The 15,962-nt window shown below is 39.9% G+C and overlaps 1 protein-coding gene across 4 annotated transcripts in view; it reads right to left on the reverse strand.

Annotated features, from left to right (window-relative positions):
- The window catches only part of tmem63c (transmembrane protein 63C), a 31,135-nt gene that overhangs the window by 14,330 nt on the left and 843 nt on the right, over positions 1-15,962 (reverse strand). For all 4 annotated transcript variants that reach the window (XM_040137718.1, XM_040137717.1, XM_040137716.1 and 1 more), the window contains exons 2-4: positions 4,959-5,184; positions 2,091-2,170; positions 467-554 (exon numbers count right to left, since the gene is read on the reverse strand). In XM_040137718.1, the coding sequence (XP_039993652.1) occupies positions 467-554; positions 2,091-2,170; positions 4,959-5,168 (378 nt within the window). In that variant the 5' untranslated portion in view covers positions 5,169-5,184. The remainder of the gene's footprint in view (positions 1-466; positions 555-2,090; positions 2,171-4,958; positions 5,185-15,962) is intronic.

The raw sequence follows: 15,962 nt of genomic DNA on the forward strand, positions 1-15,962 counted from the left end.
CCAAAACAATGAGCTAAAAGACGCGGAAAAAGACCCCCACGCAATAACGCTGAGGGGAACTGCAGAGTTGGGTGATAATTCTCTGTGGGTTTGTCAATATGGTTGACGCCTTTCCGATTACACACAGTTATTTGATACACTTTTAATAAAAATATTAATAAGTGCAGCTTTAACATAAGGTCACATAAAAGGACCACACTCCAATGTAAACTCAGAATGTAATCAATACAGGTTTCAAATCATAAACAAGACTTTGCAAATATTTTTATGGAGGTAAAAAATACATTCAACATCTTTGTTAGACACATAAAATGTGTTTTGTTGAGAGAAGCTGAATAAAACAGAACAAAACAGTCTTTGTTTATGGTGAACTCCATAGGGTACCTTTAATTCATCTGCGAATGCTAGTAGTGGGTTCCCTGGTGCTTTTCAGAACTGATGAAAAACTCTCAAACTCAAAACTCACCATGTCCTTGGTCTCAGAGTCAGAGGGGCTGGACTCTGAGGGAGACTTCTCTTTCTCACTTGGTTCTCCATAAAACAAGGATGTGAGACTGAAGTGGGCAGACAATATACACAAAGAAATAGCAGAATCATCATCACATTCACTGTGGCCTGACACGACGTTATCAGTATATCCCACGTTAAACTTGGTGATGTAAGGGAGATCACAGCCAAGACATAATGTAACTGTCGCAGAAAGTCCCTGTACAGTACCTGCGTGAAATCAATCCCTGTGTGCATGAAGACATAAAACACATACAGTATGCTCAAATCTAATAAAGCCAGTGTGATGATTGCATTTGTGGATATTTCTCTGTAGGCTGTGTCACCGACAGTTCAACAGCGCACCAAATAAAGCAACATAATTTAATCAGTACAAGAGAGGACCGCTTGGCAAAAACACACAGATGCTGCTTGCCTGTCGGTCAGGCAGAACTAATCAAGCCCGCACTCTGACGGAGAGGGGACTCGGGTCAAGCAGAAGAAAACCGCTGTAGACTCATGCAGACCGGTCGGTGAACCTGCCCTTATTTTATAACCTTCAAGGTATTTGAAATACCATTCGATCAGCAAGAAACTGACACTAGTTGATAAATTGTTTAAAACTGTCAAAACCCAAAATAATTGATCAAACTAACAAGTACTGTCTGTGTGGCTAAAGTTTATTCTTATGTCCTCGTAGCTTAAAAAAACTGACAAGCAACAAATGTGTGTTAATCCACAGCTGAAAATAGTCCCTAACAAATGCATTATTCACTTGTGTTTGAGTAATGTTTGGTATAAACTACAGTGCCCAGCTGTTTGAGCAAATTATTTAGCCTTGAGAAAAAAGACATTTATATTTGTGAGACATTTTTAAGGATTTATATCTTCAATAGGAACCAATGGAGTTGGGGCTGACTGCCACAGAGAAGATTGGGAAGTCATAAACTGCTGAGAGAATGCATTGTTGGTTTTGGTCTTTTCACTTCATTTATTGACAATAAGAAAAAAATATACAATAAAACTAGAGTTATAGCCTTGTCTTTTAAATTATTTATCAAGTGAAAATGCCAAATACTAGCTAGTTCCAGCTTCTCTCTCTCTGGACTGTTGGTAAAAAAAAATAAAAATTAAAATAAAAAAAAACAGCAGTATAAATATGTTTTTTTAGAAAATTTTCTGACATTTTATACAAAACAAAAACAATAACTAGATTCATCCATAATGAAAATACACAGTAGGTGCAAATTGAAAGGAGTGATGACATTTTTTCATCTAGATGCATGTATGTATGTTTATATACAGAATACTGTACATGTGCATGTCTGGCTTGTGTTAACACTGAGGGGTCTCAATTTCACTGTGAACATATAGAGGGTGTCAATCACTCCAACAACAACAAATGATTAACGCAGAAGCTACCTGCAGTAAATTGCTTTCTACATAGTACCATTTATACTCAGCAGAGGGAGCTGGAGGCTGCAGCATCAGGACGCAGGAGCAGCTCCACTGAGACTTCTTACTCCATCTTAAATGTTGACATGGCTCACAGGCAAGCGAGTGTATCCGATTTTTGAGGGTAAGACAACGAGTGAGGGATTTACCTGTCATTCTCCATCAGCAGGGCCAGGCGGCCGTAGTCCCATGCAGCCTTCCTCAGACAGGAGAAGATGAGCAACAGGAACTGTAACACAAAACAAGGACATGAATGCAGAGCTCCAGGGAATCTGTTTTACAAACTCTATGTCCTCATCCGCTCTGGGTCTAATATCATCCACACCCTTTCCATGGTATGCATTCTCATAAAGAGCCTGCAAATAGAGGACAGGTTGAAAAAACAAAGCAGCAGTAATGAGCCATCTTCTTTCTTTAGAGTAGTACGTGGTTGTCTTGGAAACTACAAGAGACAGGTCAGCATGCACTTGCAAACACATGCTGCGCACTAATGATGAATGAGTCTGGTCAATAGCAAGAATAAATCAAAATAGCCTCCATTCTGTCACAAATGGAGAGCAACTTACACACCACAATGAAGTTAAACCCCTATTCAATCACATACAATAGTGGATTGATGCTGAACAGCCCTGGTTAAATATCTAAGAGCATAACTGGAACGTGATGGATGAAAGCTGACGAATGCAAACGGAGTAAAACTGCTGATGGATGTTTGTTTTCAATTATGGCATTAAATAATTAACGCATTTGAGTTGAGAAGACATTCGGTCACGTTGGTGGGGATGCCAGCCATGTTAATAGGAAGAAATCTCCCATACATGTTGAATGATTAATTCTTTCGTGATCCATGCACGGACGATCAGGGCAACCTTGACTCAGGCAGGTCGATGGAAAATGAGCGTGTGTTCACAGCAGACAGGGCGCAAACTCCTTTAAATAAGAACCTCTCCATAATCTTGCTGTTTTCTCTGTGTCCCTCTCCACCCTGTTGTTTTGTTTTATTTCGTCTTGATGCGTGGGCATGCTCTCCTAAAGTCCCACAGATGATTTATTCTGTGTGATGATGGAATTGATGCAGAGGCGTGCTCCCGTAACCTGGGGCGGGAAAGCGTGCCTCGACTCATGCTTGTCATTAAGAGACAGTGCTCAGCCCTCTGTGTTGTCTTGACAACCAGGCAGCGATAAAATGAGCCAATTAAAACATGGAGGTTGCAGATTGAGAGTGATATCAATGCAGAGATCAAGCTTGACAAGGCTTGACAGTGGAACTGAGGTAGTTGGCAAGTGAAAGTGGAAGCCTATTATTATCTGGAGACAGGAGGAGAAATATGCAACTATGTTTGTAAACAGTGCATACACTGTATTAAACAATGTGAAGGGAAAATTAAGACATGTAGCTTTTGTGCAAATTAATATTATCCACAACACGCACAGAATAATGTGTTTGCATTTGTGTGTATTCATATACATCATTATAAGAACCAAAAGCCCAGATGAGGAGACGAAAACTAAAAAGAAAGCTCCACAGTTACAATGTTTTGACAGGCATTAATTTCTTAAGAGGTTATTCAGGGGAAATGCTGCGTTTTTTTGAATTTTCCTTCAAAAGAGCACCACGAATTAAGGCGGATAAGATCAATTTTGTGACATTCACTGCAGTTAATTCCACACAAAATTCCAGGATTTATTTTCTCAGAAAGCTCCTCCAGAGCCAGAGAAGACATTATTCAACTGTTTTCCAGAGGTTGACCAGTCATCCTCATTCTGAGTAAACTGATCTGAAGTGTAAAATTGGTGGAATGCCCTTTTAAAAGACCTGTCCGTTAAGTTGGGAGAGATATGAGATTTGCAAACTGTTTTTATTTTTTATTTTTACGTTTGGATCACTAATTTTGCCTTCAAGCATCATCATAATTATAAAGAGTAGGAGGAACAGACACTGCCTGCTTCAGATGCAGAGTCTTATCTCTAGCTTTGATATCTCACTTTCATAAGCCAATGGAAATACATACTCCAAGTCTGATATTGTATACTGTATACACTTGACATTGACCTTGCCTGATTTAGATTTAGAGATTAGGTTCAGGTTATTATGAAGGCAATCGTTATGGTTAGTTAGGACCTGGGCTATGGATTAAAATCAAGACTGGGTTTACTGTTAGGATAACAACTCCATGTGTGTGCTGACGAGTTTCCAATACACAATATGTCAGAATTCATGTCACACATTCAGGTTTGATGTCCAACTTTGCCAACACTCCCGATGCTGCTGTTGTACTGCATTATCATCAAGAGCAGAGTGAGGTGCTGGAGACAGGATGCCCATTGGACACTATGTACCACCTCTCCTCTCTTGTTGTCTGTTTGTACCAGGGGCTCTTCAGAATATCTCAACAGGGTGTTGGCAGTTTGGATATATTCAGAAACCTTGTAGTCAAGGCCCTGGCAAGCTGCAGAGGTATACAAAGAGGAGTTGATCTGGAGTATAAAAGATGGACAACAAGCTTCCTGTTAAGACAGCAAACATGGTTCTAACTAGAGCTGAAATGGATAGTTGATTAACTGACTTGTAGATGAATAGAAAATTAATTAGTTGAGTAATTTTTTTGTATCGATAAGTGATTTTAAGTAAAAATTGCATAAAGTGACTGTTTCCACTTTCTCATATTTGAAAATTTTTTCAGGTTTCTCTAGTGTTCTGTGATAATAAACTAAATAACTCTCAGTTTTAGATTGTCAGTTGGTCAAAACAAGCCATTTTTATTACACCACAATGAGCTTTGGAAACTCGTAATGGACATTTTTTGTGTGTTTTCCTGCTATTCCTTAGACCAAACAATTAATCAAGAGAATAATCAGTGGATTAATCAATATTATAAAGGGTGGGTCTCTATAGGGAAATGCCAATATGACATTTTAAGAAGAAGATTTCCGGTCATATGTCAATTGGCCATGGCTTTTCCGGAGTTATTGTGGAAACTGGGTATATTATTGGGTGGAAGTGTGTGAGTCTGTACCATCCAGAGGACCACATTGATGGCGAGGACAGTGGGAACCCCTCCAAATGGCAGGCCCTGGAGGACGCTGCTGCGGGAGTGGGAGCGGTAGCATCTCTCAGCTGTGCTGTTTTCTTCCCCGAAGGATTCCAAGAAGCCCAGAACACTGAGCTCCACAGCACTCCCCTCCACAGGGGGCACTCTCGTCACAAACAGCTCAGAGTGCGCCATCAGCACTGGACCATTCCTGAAGAAGAACAGAGGATAAAAGCCATTAGAGACCATTAGAATGATAAACTGTTGTACTGATGTCTCCTTGGCCTTCTTTTAAACTTTGAGACAAACCTATTGAAGCTCAGGTCCCAGCAGTCACTTTGGGATTTACACACTGATATGTAGTGCCGCTTAATTGGGATTACTGATAATCAATACATACCATTTCTTTAATTATCCTTTGATTGTTGTGATTAAAGATTTTGCTTTAACTTTTGCTAAAAAGTGGCAACAAGTGACAATTCTGAGATCGTTATAAATGCTAGCATCCCATCCGCCTGCATTTTACATACAAGCCTGTATTTACATAGAATCAGAATTACGATGCATGTGCATTTTAATGGAGACAGTGAGTAAGGGTGTGGTGATGGCACTAACCACTGAAATTGGGACTTAATGGCCTGTGTTTCTTTTAAACATTGTTGTCACTCATTTTTAAATCAGACAAGTGTCTGTCACTCACTCTAAATGCAATTATAGTAGCATTTACAAGGATTAGTCTAATGACCACTACGCTCTATTAGTAGCTACTGATCTGTGTTTGTGTTTCTTTATCGGACAAATGAAAGCGGAGATGTCACATGAAAGCAACAAACTGATTGAAGGACGTATTTATTTTAGACTCTTTAAAAAGCCTTAATATGTAGTAACAGGAAGTCCATTTAAGAACGTAGACATATTTCTGTTTTGAGACAGAAGAGACTCAATTTAACAGAACAAGAGTAAGAGCTTAAACTCTGCACTCAACTGCAACTTTGAACAGCTTGTCGAGGATTGGCAGTTATGACCACTTTCTATCTATTTTCCCTCTGTCCTTGGAGCATGAACAGGATATAATCACTCACACTGCCATGACCACAAAATGCCGGCCTAAACCATCTGTCCTCCAGGAGCACATACTCTACCTGCCTTCAGTCAATACAGTCCCGGCTCCCAGCTGCTCAGCTTGTGTACACTCCTCACTGAATAAACAGTCAGAGAAAATGGAGCAGCAACAGTGGAGTGATGACAAAGCTTTGCATCAATACGGCGAATTCGGCCGAGTGAAAGACATCAATCACCAGATTTCATGGAAGAAAAATTAGATTCCACGGTACTTTCAGCGATGCTCTGACTGTGACAGAACAGCGTGCTCTGTAGTAAACACGGTGCTTGCTCTGCAGCCGTAAACGGCAGCCAAAACTGCATCCATGTCCTCTGCTGTCCAACTCTCACAAGAGCTGTGAGGTAACAGGAGAATGAAACGAGTGAGAAAAGGGAGAGGAAGCTAAAGGCCTTACAAACTGGCACACATTACTGAACCAATCCCCGGTGTGATTTATCACTGCGCCAATGATGTCACTTCCTGAGAAGCTCCCTTTCTCCTTTCTGTGAAGCATTTACCAAACGGTACTTGTTGTACAACAGAAGCCACAGCGGGATGCCTATTGCAGGAGGCGAGCTGATCCATGGCCGTGCTGCTGGATGCTGTACATCTCACTGTCAGAGAGGTCTGGTGAAGAACAGAAGTATAAAAATACAACCCAGTAATCTTTTAGCAGCTCTTTGTGCACCACTGTAGTTGCTTTCTTTCTTCATGTTGTGAAACTGTACAGCTTGCAGTCAATATTCAGATACTGTCAGATACACAACATCCAAGCCTCCCTGTGGACAAGACTGGAAAGGATGTTCCCTAAGGATGGATCACAAAGCAAAGCCATAACGTACACAACCCAGTCTCCAGAGCTGTTTCCACAGAAGCTGGTGTACCATACATCAGGCCTTCTCTCTCTGCTGATAATGAATTGAGCCATCAGTATGGACAAAAGGATTATTTACTGCCAAAAATGGATTAATAACCACATAGGCTTACTGTACAAGGAAATGACATACAGTTCTCTGAAGAAAAACTAAAACAGAGACTCCTACGCTCATTAAATAGTTGATTAGGTGAAGATTTGTGTCTAAAAATGTCTTTTTGGAAACACATTTTCAGACAAACTGATGGAAAAACTGACAAACTGATTTACAGGAGATTTTGAAGTGTTGTGATCAATTTAAAAAAAAAAAAAAAAAAAAAACAAAGCTTCCAGAGACTAAATAGTTTCTTTAAAGAAAATGCCTTGCTTGTGATACTGTTTGTAGTATCTGCCTGTTTTTTTCAACTTAATTCAGTCATCATGTCTTAAAGCCTATATACAGTAAATGGCTGCAGTAAGAAAGTAAACTATTCAGTGCCCATTTTCATATTCCTGAGATGAGCTTATGGTAGCGAACAAATCAAAGAGCAGCTGTACGAACTGTGCAACAGGAGCTAAATCCAACAAAATGATGCCCTATTATGAAAGAAAAACACGACTAGATAGCTTTGAACCGGAAACACAGTGACAAACGTTGACATGCAGAAGCTTAAACAGACCTTTATCGGCTCATTGAGCTGTTTTTCTTCTTGCATCAGACGAGTCATTCACTTCGATCGCTGCCGGCTGCTGATGCCAACAGTGAAACCTTTCCTCTCCACCTCCAGAACAGCGCAGGATGCTGAAGGACACAGGCTGACTGTGGTTTGGTTTCACACAACATTTGGACAAACGTCACAGCATGACTCAGCAGTTTAACCATGAGACTCCATGGATTTTCTCTTATTGTCTCATCCCTCATGTATAAAACAGTGGAACATGCTCACATGCATCCCATGCTATCCATTTCTTCTGTAGCTAATTCAACTGAAAACCTGAAGTCTCTAATCCTTTCTCTGTGCTCATTTCTCTCCTCCTCATCCCTGAATCTGGCTTCCAAGCCAGGGCGGCAGATTACTAACTGGTGTTTGGCTTGGGAAGCAGTTTTGTGTCTCCCGCTGGCAGCATGAGTGAAATCTGTCCTCTGTGCTCAATTTGACTATTATGATCACAGATGCTGAAGTCAGTGCAGGAGCCGTGAGCCGGTGATGAGAAATACCTGAGTTTGAGTCAGAGAAGCAGAAAAAAAAACGGCAAGCTGTAAAGTGTTAAAAGCTGGCTCAGGTCAGCTAAACTGCTCATTGCACCAGAAAAAAATAAGCTGAGGTATCTGTGTGTGTATGTGAGAGAGAGAGAGAGGATATCATCCCTGAGGTGATTCAGACAAAACAATTAAATTGTAAGTCAGAAGATCGATAACCTGCAATAAACCCTGATTCAATCCTGGTATCTATCATCACATCTCTCATAGTATTTTGATTAAATCAGCTTCTGTTGTAGGCGTACCATTGATTGTTTCAAAGCGCCATTATTTTGGTGGTGTCACAAACTACACATTTTAGCTTAAAATCGAAAGAGAAAGAAACAAAGCTAAGAGTCTATAGCCATGCTAGAGATTTTTTATAAGGCTGTTCTTACGCATGGCGGTGCTTTGAGCTATATGCTAATGCTATATGGCAAACATGCTCACAATGACAATGCAAAAATGCTGATATTTAGGTATAATGTTTCAACATCTTCAAAACCACAAATGTCAGCCTCAAGGTGGTGTGAGCAGGCTTCACCGTCTGGGAACATGAGTATCTGCACAAAATTTTGTGCCTGTACCTTCTGGTAGATATTGGGATATTTCAAAGGATACGTAAAAACCTTAGACCCTCTGGTGGCACTACAGGAAAAGTCAGGGGATCACCCACATATTTGATGACATCCAATAGCTGTTGAGATATTTCAGTCTAGACCAAAATGGTGGACTGATAGACCCAAAGACCAATATCCATAGAGCCATCCACAGTTAAAAACATTGGGTAGAGAGAGAGGGATGATGTGCAACAAAATGTTAGCACGCATCATTCATTTTTACCATCCTTTAAAACACTTTACCAGACCACTTCACAAGTCCTTTGTCATGCTGACATGCGAAGCTGAATCTATTTCATCATTAAAAAAAAAATATTTTTTTTAAAAAAACTGACAGGAAACATCTTTACAATTAAACATGTTTCAAAAGGGCTGGGTCCTAATTCCCAGCTGCACCACAGCCTAATCAACACTATAAAGCCTTTGGTGGATAGCCCCGGAAGCGCTTTCCTTCCCATCATCAAACGTTTAGTTTAATCAAGATAAATAACATTACCTGCCTGAGGGAATGAGAGAGAGATGGTCCTTTTTTGGCAGAGAAATGAACCATAAGTAAAATCTGAACTTGCACTGACTTCCAAACCTCTGCACCTAATCAACTGCAAGTCACTGTGAGATAAAGACCACCCTCAAGGACAACTTTCGATCATCATAAATAAAAGGATAATGGTTTCAGAGCTGCACAATTGTCCCCTGCCACTGTTGTGTTTGTGTTGGCAAAGACTGTTCTCTCTGTATAAGAGAATGATACCCACATGGAAAGGAAAGGTTTGACATTTCCCCTGTCATTGGTTTTACCTCAAAGACCCCAAGCACGTAGAATAGAATATGTATGAGCGTTTTTTTAGCTGTGATCTGCATGTTAATCCAAAACTGAAACCCTAACGATGGAAATTCTGGTTTTTAAGGGTATTCTGTAAAAACAATCATATAATTGACTGCAAAATAATGCAAACAATTCTTGGTTAAAGGAATGTCTGCTTCAAAGTTCCCTTCATTGTTTCTTGGCCATTTGTGGGCAGCGGAACAAGTTGAAATCACAACTGACTCTTTACATATGTGGCATAATGTGTAAAAAAAAAAGAAGAAAAAAAGAAAGCATTTTTGTTTCTGGACACCTGAAAAATTAAGTCTAATATTAACTTTCCTTTTTGGTCTTCGCCAACTCCTGAAAAAATATCTGTCACTTTAGTTTGCTAGAGGCTCACTAGCTAGACTTTAACTCTGTTTGTGTTCTGCTGGTACTAGTGAAAGTAGTATGCAGTGGATGCTAAAAATGCTCCATGTAGCTGAGGGGAAGTGCAGAGTTGGGTGATGGTTGTCTGTGGGTCTGTCACTACGAGAAGCCCCTTTCATATTACACACACTCATTTGATCCATTTATCATATTTAAATCTTGAGTGCAGCTTTAAAGGTGCTATAAGTGAGTTTTCTCTGCCACCGAATGTTGTATCTTGCTGGGAGCAGGTGGTGGAGGTGGTGATAAATCTCGTTTGCCAAGAGCTTCAGCCATTGATGCATTTACAACACAAGAGGTTAGAATACACCCTCTGGCCAGCGCTTCTTCATCCCCTCATGTTGGACTGAGGGCAGACTGGACGCTGCATTGACTCAATATCGCAAAATGATATTACAAGACGGGACAGGGCTGGCTGGTTGGCCAACTACTGAAACTAACTTCAGTAAAAGAAAAGATGCGATAGAAAGAGAAGCAAAACAAGAGTTAACATTGGAATTGCTTTCCACCACTGGAGACAGCCACTGGTGAGTAAAGGAATGAAGATTTGATGCTGAACTCGCAATGTTTTTTCTAGGCAGTAAGTAAACAGCTGTTAATGCTAAAGTAGGATATGTAGCGATAGCAAAATCTCACATATAGCACCTTTAAAGCAACTTACAAACTTCTGGTGTAAACTACACAGTCGCTGCAGATGGGTCGGACATCCTGCATAGCAATTAGCATTATTTGCCAACCCATTATTTACTGTAGGTGCATGTCTATATCTCTATTGGTTATTTTCAACTTTTAACCGCTCCTTCTCTTTGTTTGTTGCAGTTTTTCTGTTTTTAGTATGCTGTCACACATTTCAAGACTGCCCACTTGACATATATTAAATAATTGTTCAGTTTTCTCTGATGGATGCATCCGCAGTTTTGGCCTCTTTTGAGTTCTTTGGTTATCTAATGTTGTCAAAAAAAACTCCCACATCAGAACCCTGAATAGAAAACCTCTTTTATGGCCGACAAATGCAGCTAATTTACATTAAACCTTTATGGCAGCATTGTAATTGAGACTATGTTACTTCAGAATAGAAGTAATTTTTTATTGGATATTTATATTATTTTGCTTACCCCACGTAGTTTTCCGTCAACACACCTAAGAGTCCATTTCCTGCAGGTCACAGGTAAGCCTTCCAATAATCCAGATGGACCAAAAAAACTGAATAATGGTTTAATAAAGTCTTATCAAAGCAGTTGACAGCGCCTTGGCAAAATCACACGAGGATTATAATGAGACTTCTCCAGCTTATCAATGCTCTCATTCATTACATTCATGGCGAGAAGTGTCTGGACAACAGAACATTACATGAGCATGTGATTGCTGAACATCTCACTCTCACCATGGACATTAATATGCTGCCATAAAAGCCTCCACTCTTCTGAGAAGGCTTTCCACTGATGCTGGGCGATAACCAACTAACTTATCCCAAAGGTGTTGGATGGTGTAGTGGTAACACCAATCTAGGAAAACTATTTCTTTTAGATCTCTCTTTGTGTAGTGGGGCAATGTCACATTGAAACAGGAAAGTTGAGTTTGTGGACAAGAGTGTCTACATATTTTTTGATATTTTAATGGAGATGTCATGTGTGACTGCATCTCAATCTCATCTCTACAGGAGCTACAGGCCTCTGCTGAGATGGTTCTGGTTGGGGGGTGGTGTTGGGGGGTGTGGAAAGGCAGACCCAGCCTGAGGGGGAGAAAGGGGCGGAGGTTTTTAGCGCAATCTGCTCACCACCTGCTCAGTGGACAAGAAGGGAGGCGGCTTTACTCCTTTCATACCTCACTCTCTCTCCATCACATGACACACAAACACAGATCACTGAGGTGTGTCTGCTCAGAGCGCACAGTAAATGCAGCATCATTCCCCCCAGCCAGCCTCTTTCCGAAGGCTGAATGAGCCATAACATGACTGGAGCGATGACCGCACGCACGGGCCGTGCTCAACAAACCTAACACCTGCTTGCTGTCTGGCTGCACATGCTCAGTAGACCCCCAGGGGAGCGCTGTGCGCCTGCCCGGCTGCTGCTACTGCTGTGGACAGGGCCCATTCCTCATTTGGACCCATCTGGCTTCAGCTCGAGTCTAACATGTATGCTGGATGACACAACCGGTTCAATAACCACAGAACCTGTCCTATCTGCGTTTTCTCATCATCCCGCGTAGCTTCTGGAAAATTCCATCCACAGCTTCTAACACTGCAAAATCTGCTGGAGCTGATCCTAAAAATTGGCCTGTAAGAAAACCTGAGTCTCATAGGCAAAAACTATCTTCACCCCCACATCTACAAAAAAGTAAAAACATTGCTCATCAGAACAGATCCTTTCAGAGAAGTTTCTACTCTCTGTAAGCATCAAAACCATATTCAGTAAATATTCAGTAAGTAAAATACAGTCACTCAACATACATGTCTCAGCATACTGAAACAACATCAATCATGCATTTAATCTAAAACGCCTTATGGATACAACTATCAGCTCTCACTTTACCTATCTAGCTATCTGTATCTAAGCCATTCAACATTGCAGGGACATTCAACAACAAATTAAAGGACGATACCAGGGGTTTTGTTATTTTAACCAAAGAACGGTGTATATATTGCACTATACCTCGATCCCAGTCAGATTGTCTGATCAGTTTATTAATAAATATTTGGTGGAATCAAATTGCAGCCTTTACTCTTTTTATCAATACTGTTTTCCAGTTGCCTTGCACCTGCATTTCTTGGTGTGTTGACGATGTGTGTTGGTTTCGCTCCTTCTTAGTGCCACACTACTGCCAACCATATTCCAAAGCATATCACGACTTTTCTTTTCTTTCTGACTTTAAATTTAAAGGCTATTACTGTGCTTAAGATTTATTTAGTAGTTGTCAAATTTACACTGTAATTGCAAACAGGGACAGTTGGTAATGTGAACAGGAAAGCTAAAAAAATCTGAGATTTGAGAAGTGATTGCTGAGCAGCAGCCTTTATATTGTAGGAAATGTCCAAATATATTTTAGACTTTTCTCATCATCTGTTTTGCATATTGTTTTTCAGAAAATGTTTCAATAGCTTGAATATTCTGACCAACATCCAAAATCCAGAGATATTTAGTCTACTATCATAAAAGACTAAAAAATAAAAATCTGCAATCACTGAGGTTTCTTTTTTTTTGTATTTTTGCTAAAAAATAACAGATAATTGATCAATTATCAAAAAAATTGCTGATTAATTTCCTGTCATTAGTTTAATCGATTAATTGACTACATGTTTCAGCTCTTACGTGAAGAATAATGCAAGTCACAAAAATGTAATTCGTAGTTAATGGGGGGAAAAGCGAAACCATGGTCATTTAAAAATAAATGAGCATCTGTAATCACAGCCAACAAGACAATAAAACCTGATCATATCACAAAATCTGATGTACAGTACCTACAGGATCTCTATTGCTACGAAAAAGAGGTCCTGCATTTATATCAGATAGGGTTTCTAGCCCACAGCGCATATACAAAAGGCACAGTGAGTATAAAATATGTGACAAGCGAGGGTACGTCTGTGAATATCAAATGCTGCTTCCTGGTGCTATGGTAAGCTAACGGCGGCATGCACTTTGCTGGTGAGAATCTGTGTACAATACATCAGTGAGAATGCTGCATGCATCTGTATCACTGCGACGGACCCCTGTGGAATAGCAGGAAAGCTCACAGCAGGAATCTCAAATAGCAGGGAGCCCGCTCTCCACCAAAGAAAAAAAAAAAACAAAAAAAAAACAAAGGCAAGTTTATGGTACATAACTGCTGTGGTTAGGTGGCAGATGGAATAGAAATGGAGGCTTCACAGTTAACCACGGTCACCAGCCACTGTTTAGTTCTGATATCCTGCTTGTGTTCCATCTTCTCTCAAGAGACTTTCACCAAAGTGTTTTCTGACATTTTTATTCAAACCCAGCAGCCTAGGATGTGTGGCCGGGGAGATGAGTCACAGAAATACATCTCATATACAGTACGTTACAGTCTTTGATGTATTGCACACACACACGCACACATATACCTGCACCCCACATTTCACTAATAAGCTATGCTTATGGCAATAATTTAATTTAATTTAAGTTTTTTTAAGTTTTTTTTAAATCAATGTGATAAACGACCTTGATTACTCAGGACTAAACATAAAAACATTCCTGTTTGGATACTGTCTCTACTAATGGCTTCTTGCTTGAATTTACAGAAAATGAAACATACTGGTATAAGGATTGATACTGCTTATATAAAATTACATTTATCATGATAGAAAATTTTGTCCATTTCACCCACCCCTATATTGTACATATATATTATATATATTGCTAACTCATAACTGTAAAAAAAAAAATAAAGACCAATGTCAAAGATCACTAAAATTAGTACATAAAGAGAAGAAAGAATACTTTGTTTGAGTCTCACCACCCAGAACTCTCTCTTTTTTGTCACCTACTATGTGACAAAAATTAAATAAAAAAATAAATAAAAAAAGATTTCAGATTGAAATTTAAAATCTTTTCCAAATGCGGTCAAGAATGGAGTCAAGCTCAAAGCTCCTACTGGTTTTGTGTTCGATTTTCCTGGAGCTTAAACCTTGGCATAGTGGACGTTCTTCAGCTGTTTGCTCTGCCTCTTTCACTCTTTCCAGGTGAAGCAGAGCAGATTGTTATGTTATGTTAATTATTCCATGCTTTGCACCATCAGGAGTGATAACTCATTAAACTACAAAGGATCTTTGTACTCCTGCTTCCCTGCTTTTACTGTTTGATCATGCTGTTCAGTTGGAGCTGTCTACTTGCTGCAAAAGAAAAAAAGAAAAAAGAAAAGGAAACCACATACAATAGATCCATGGACAGAGGCTTGTGTTTGCTTAGGGATTTTCTGAAAAGTACAACTCACTATTGTTCAGCAGCTGCTAGATGTTGTACAAGCAGACCACGTCCATCTCACTACTTCAAGCTCCTTTTTTTTTTCAATCTCAGCTTAGAGTCTCCTGAAATATTAATGCATGTGTGATACTCGAAGATGACCAGCATTCATTCGCTCCCTTTGCTTGGGAGACTTGCTGTGCACTCTTCCGGGAGATGGGGCGGATTAAAATTTAAAGTGATAGCCCGCTGAAAATCCTTTGATAAGACCTTTGCTGGACATTGAAACATGAAAAAATAGTAAACCTGAGTCACAGACTGAACAATCCAATAAAAAAAGGTGTCAAATCACAAATGGAGGAGAGGAGTCAATTACACTTTAAATAGCTTCCTGATAAAATACATCCATTTAATACTGTGTGAGAGCTGATTAAAAGGTGCACCTGTTTGATTGAAAGGTTTGGGTAAAAGGTCGTCATTTGCTCCTTAATTTAAAGCATTTCGGTCATCTTGGATTCATTTCCAATTGATTCCATTGGTCACCAGTTGTCAAGATGTTCGTTAATATCCTTAGATGTCTTCAAAAGCCTAATATCTCTCTTTACGGAAGATTCATAAATGGGAGCCTGGAAACAGGAGGGAGCTCCTCTCTAATAGATGAACAACACTAATTGCCACCTTCACTGTCATTTAACCTCAGATGAGATGAGCTGTGTGTGTATGGACCTCAGTCTACCAACTGTCTACCACCTCATTAAAATTCATTTAAACACCTAAATATCGCTTTCCACAACAAATAACAAGACCTTTCTCCAAATGAAAGTCCCTTTTTCAAACTAACTTTGAGGCGTGGCATTCATTCTTCGGCTTGCAGCCGTGCCAATGCAATGCACGAGCAACCCTTTGAAAATGTCAAAAAGTCCACTATAACTCTGGCATTTTAAAGGCCGCTTCGCTTTATCGTAGTCAGGTGCAAGTGGCAGGAGCTGCGAGATAATTTAGCATTGACCCTACTGTCAAAAAG

Source organism: Xiphias gladius, chromosome 10 (assembly GCF_016859285.1).
Source record: "Xiphias gladius isolate SHS-SW01 ecotype Sanya breed wild chromosome 10, ASM1685928v1, whole genome shotgun sequence".
NCBI classification, from domain to species: Eukaryota; Metazoa; Chordata; class Actinopteri; order Istiophoriformes; family Xiphiidae; genus Xiphias; species Xiphias gladius.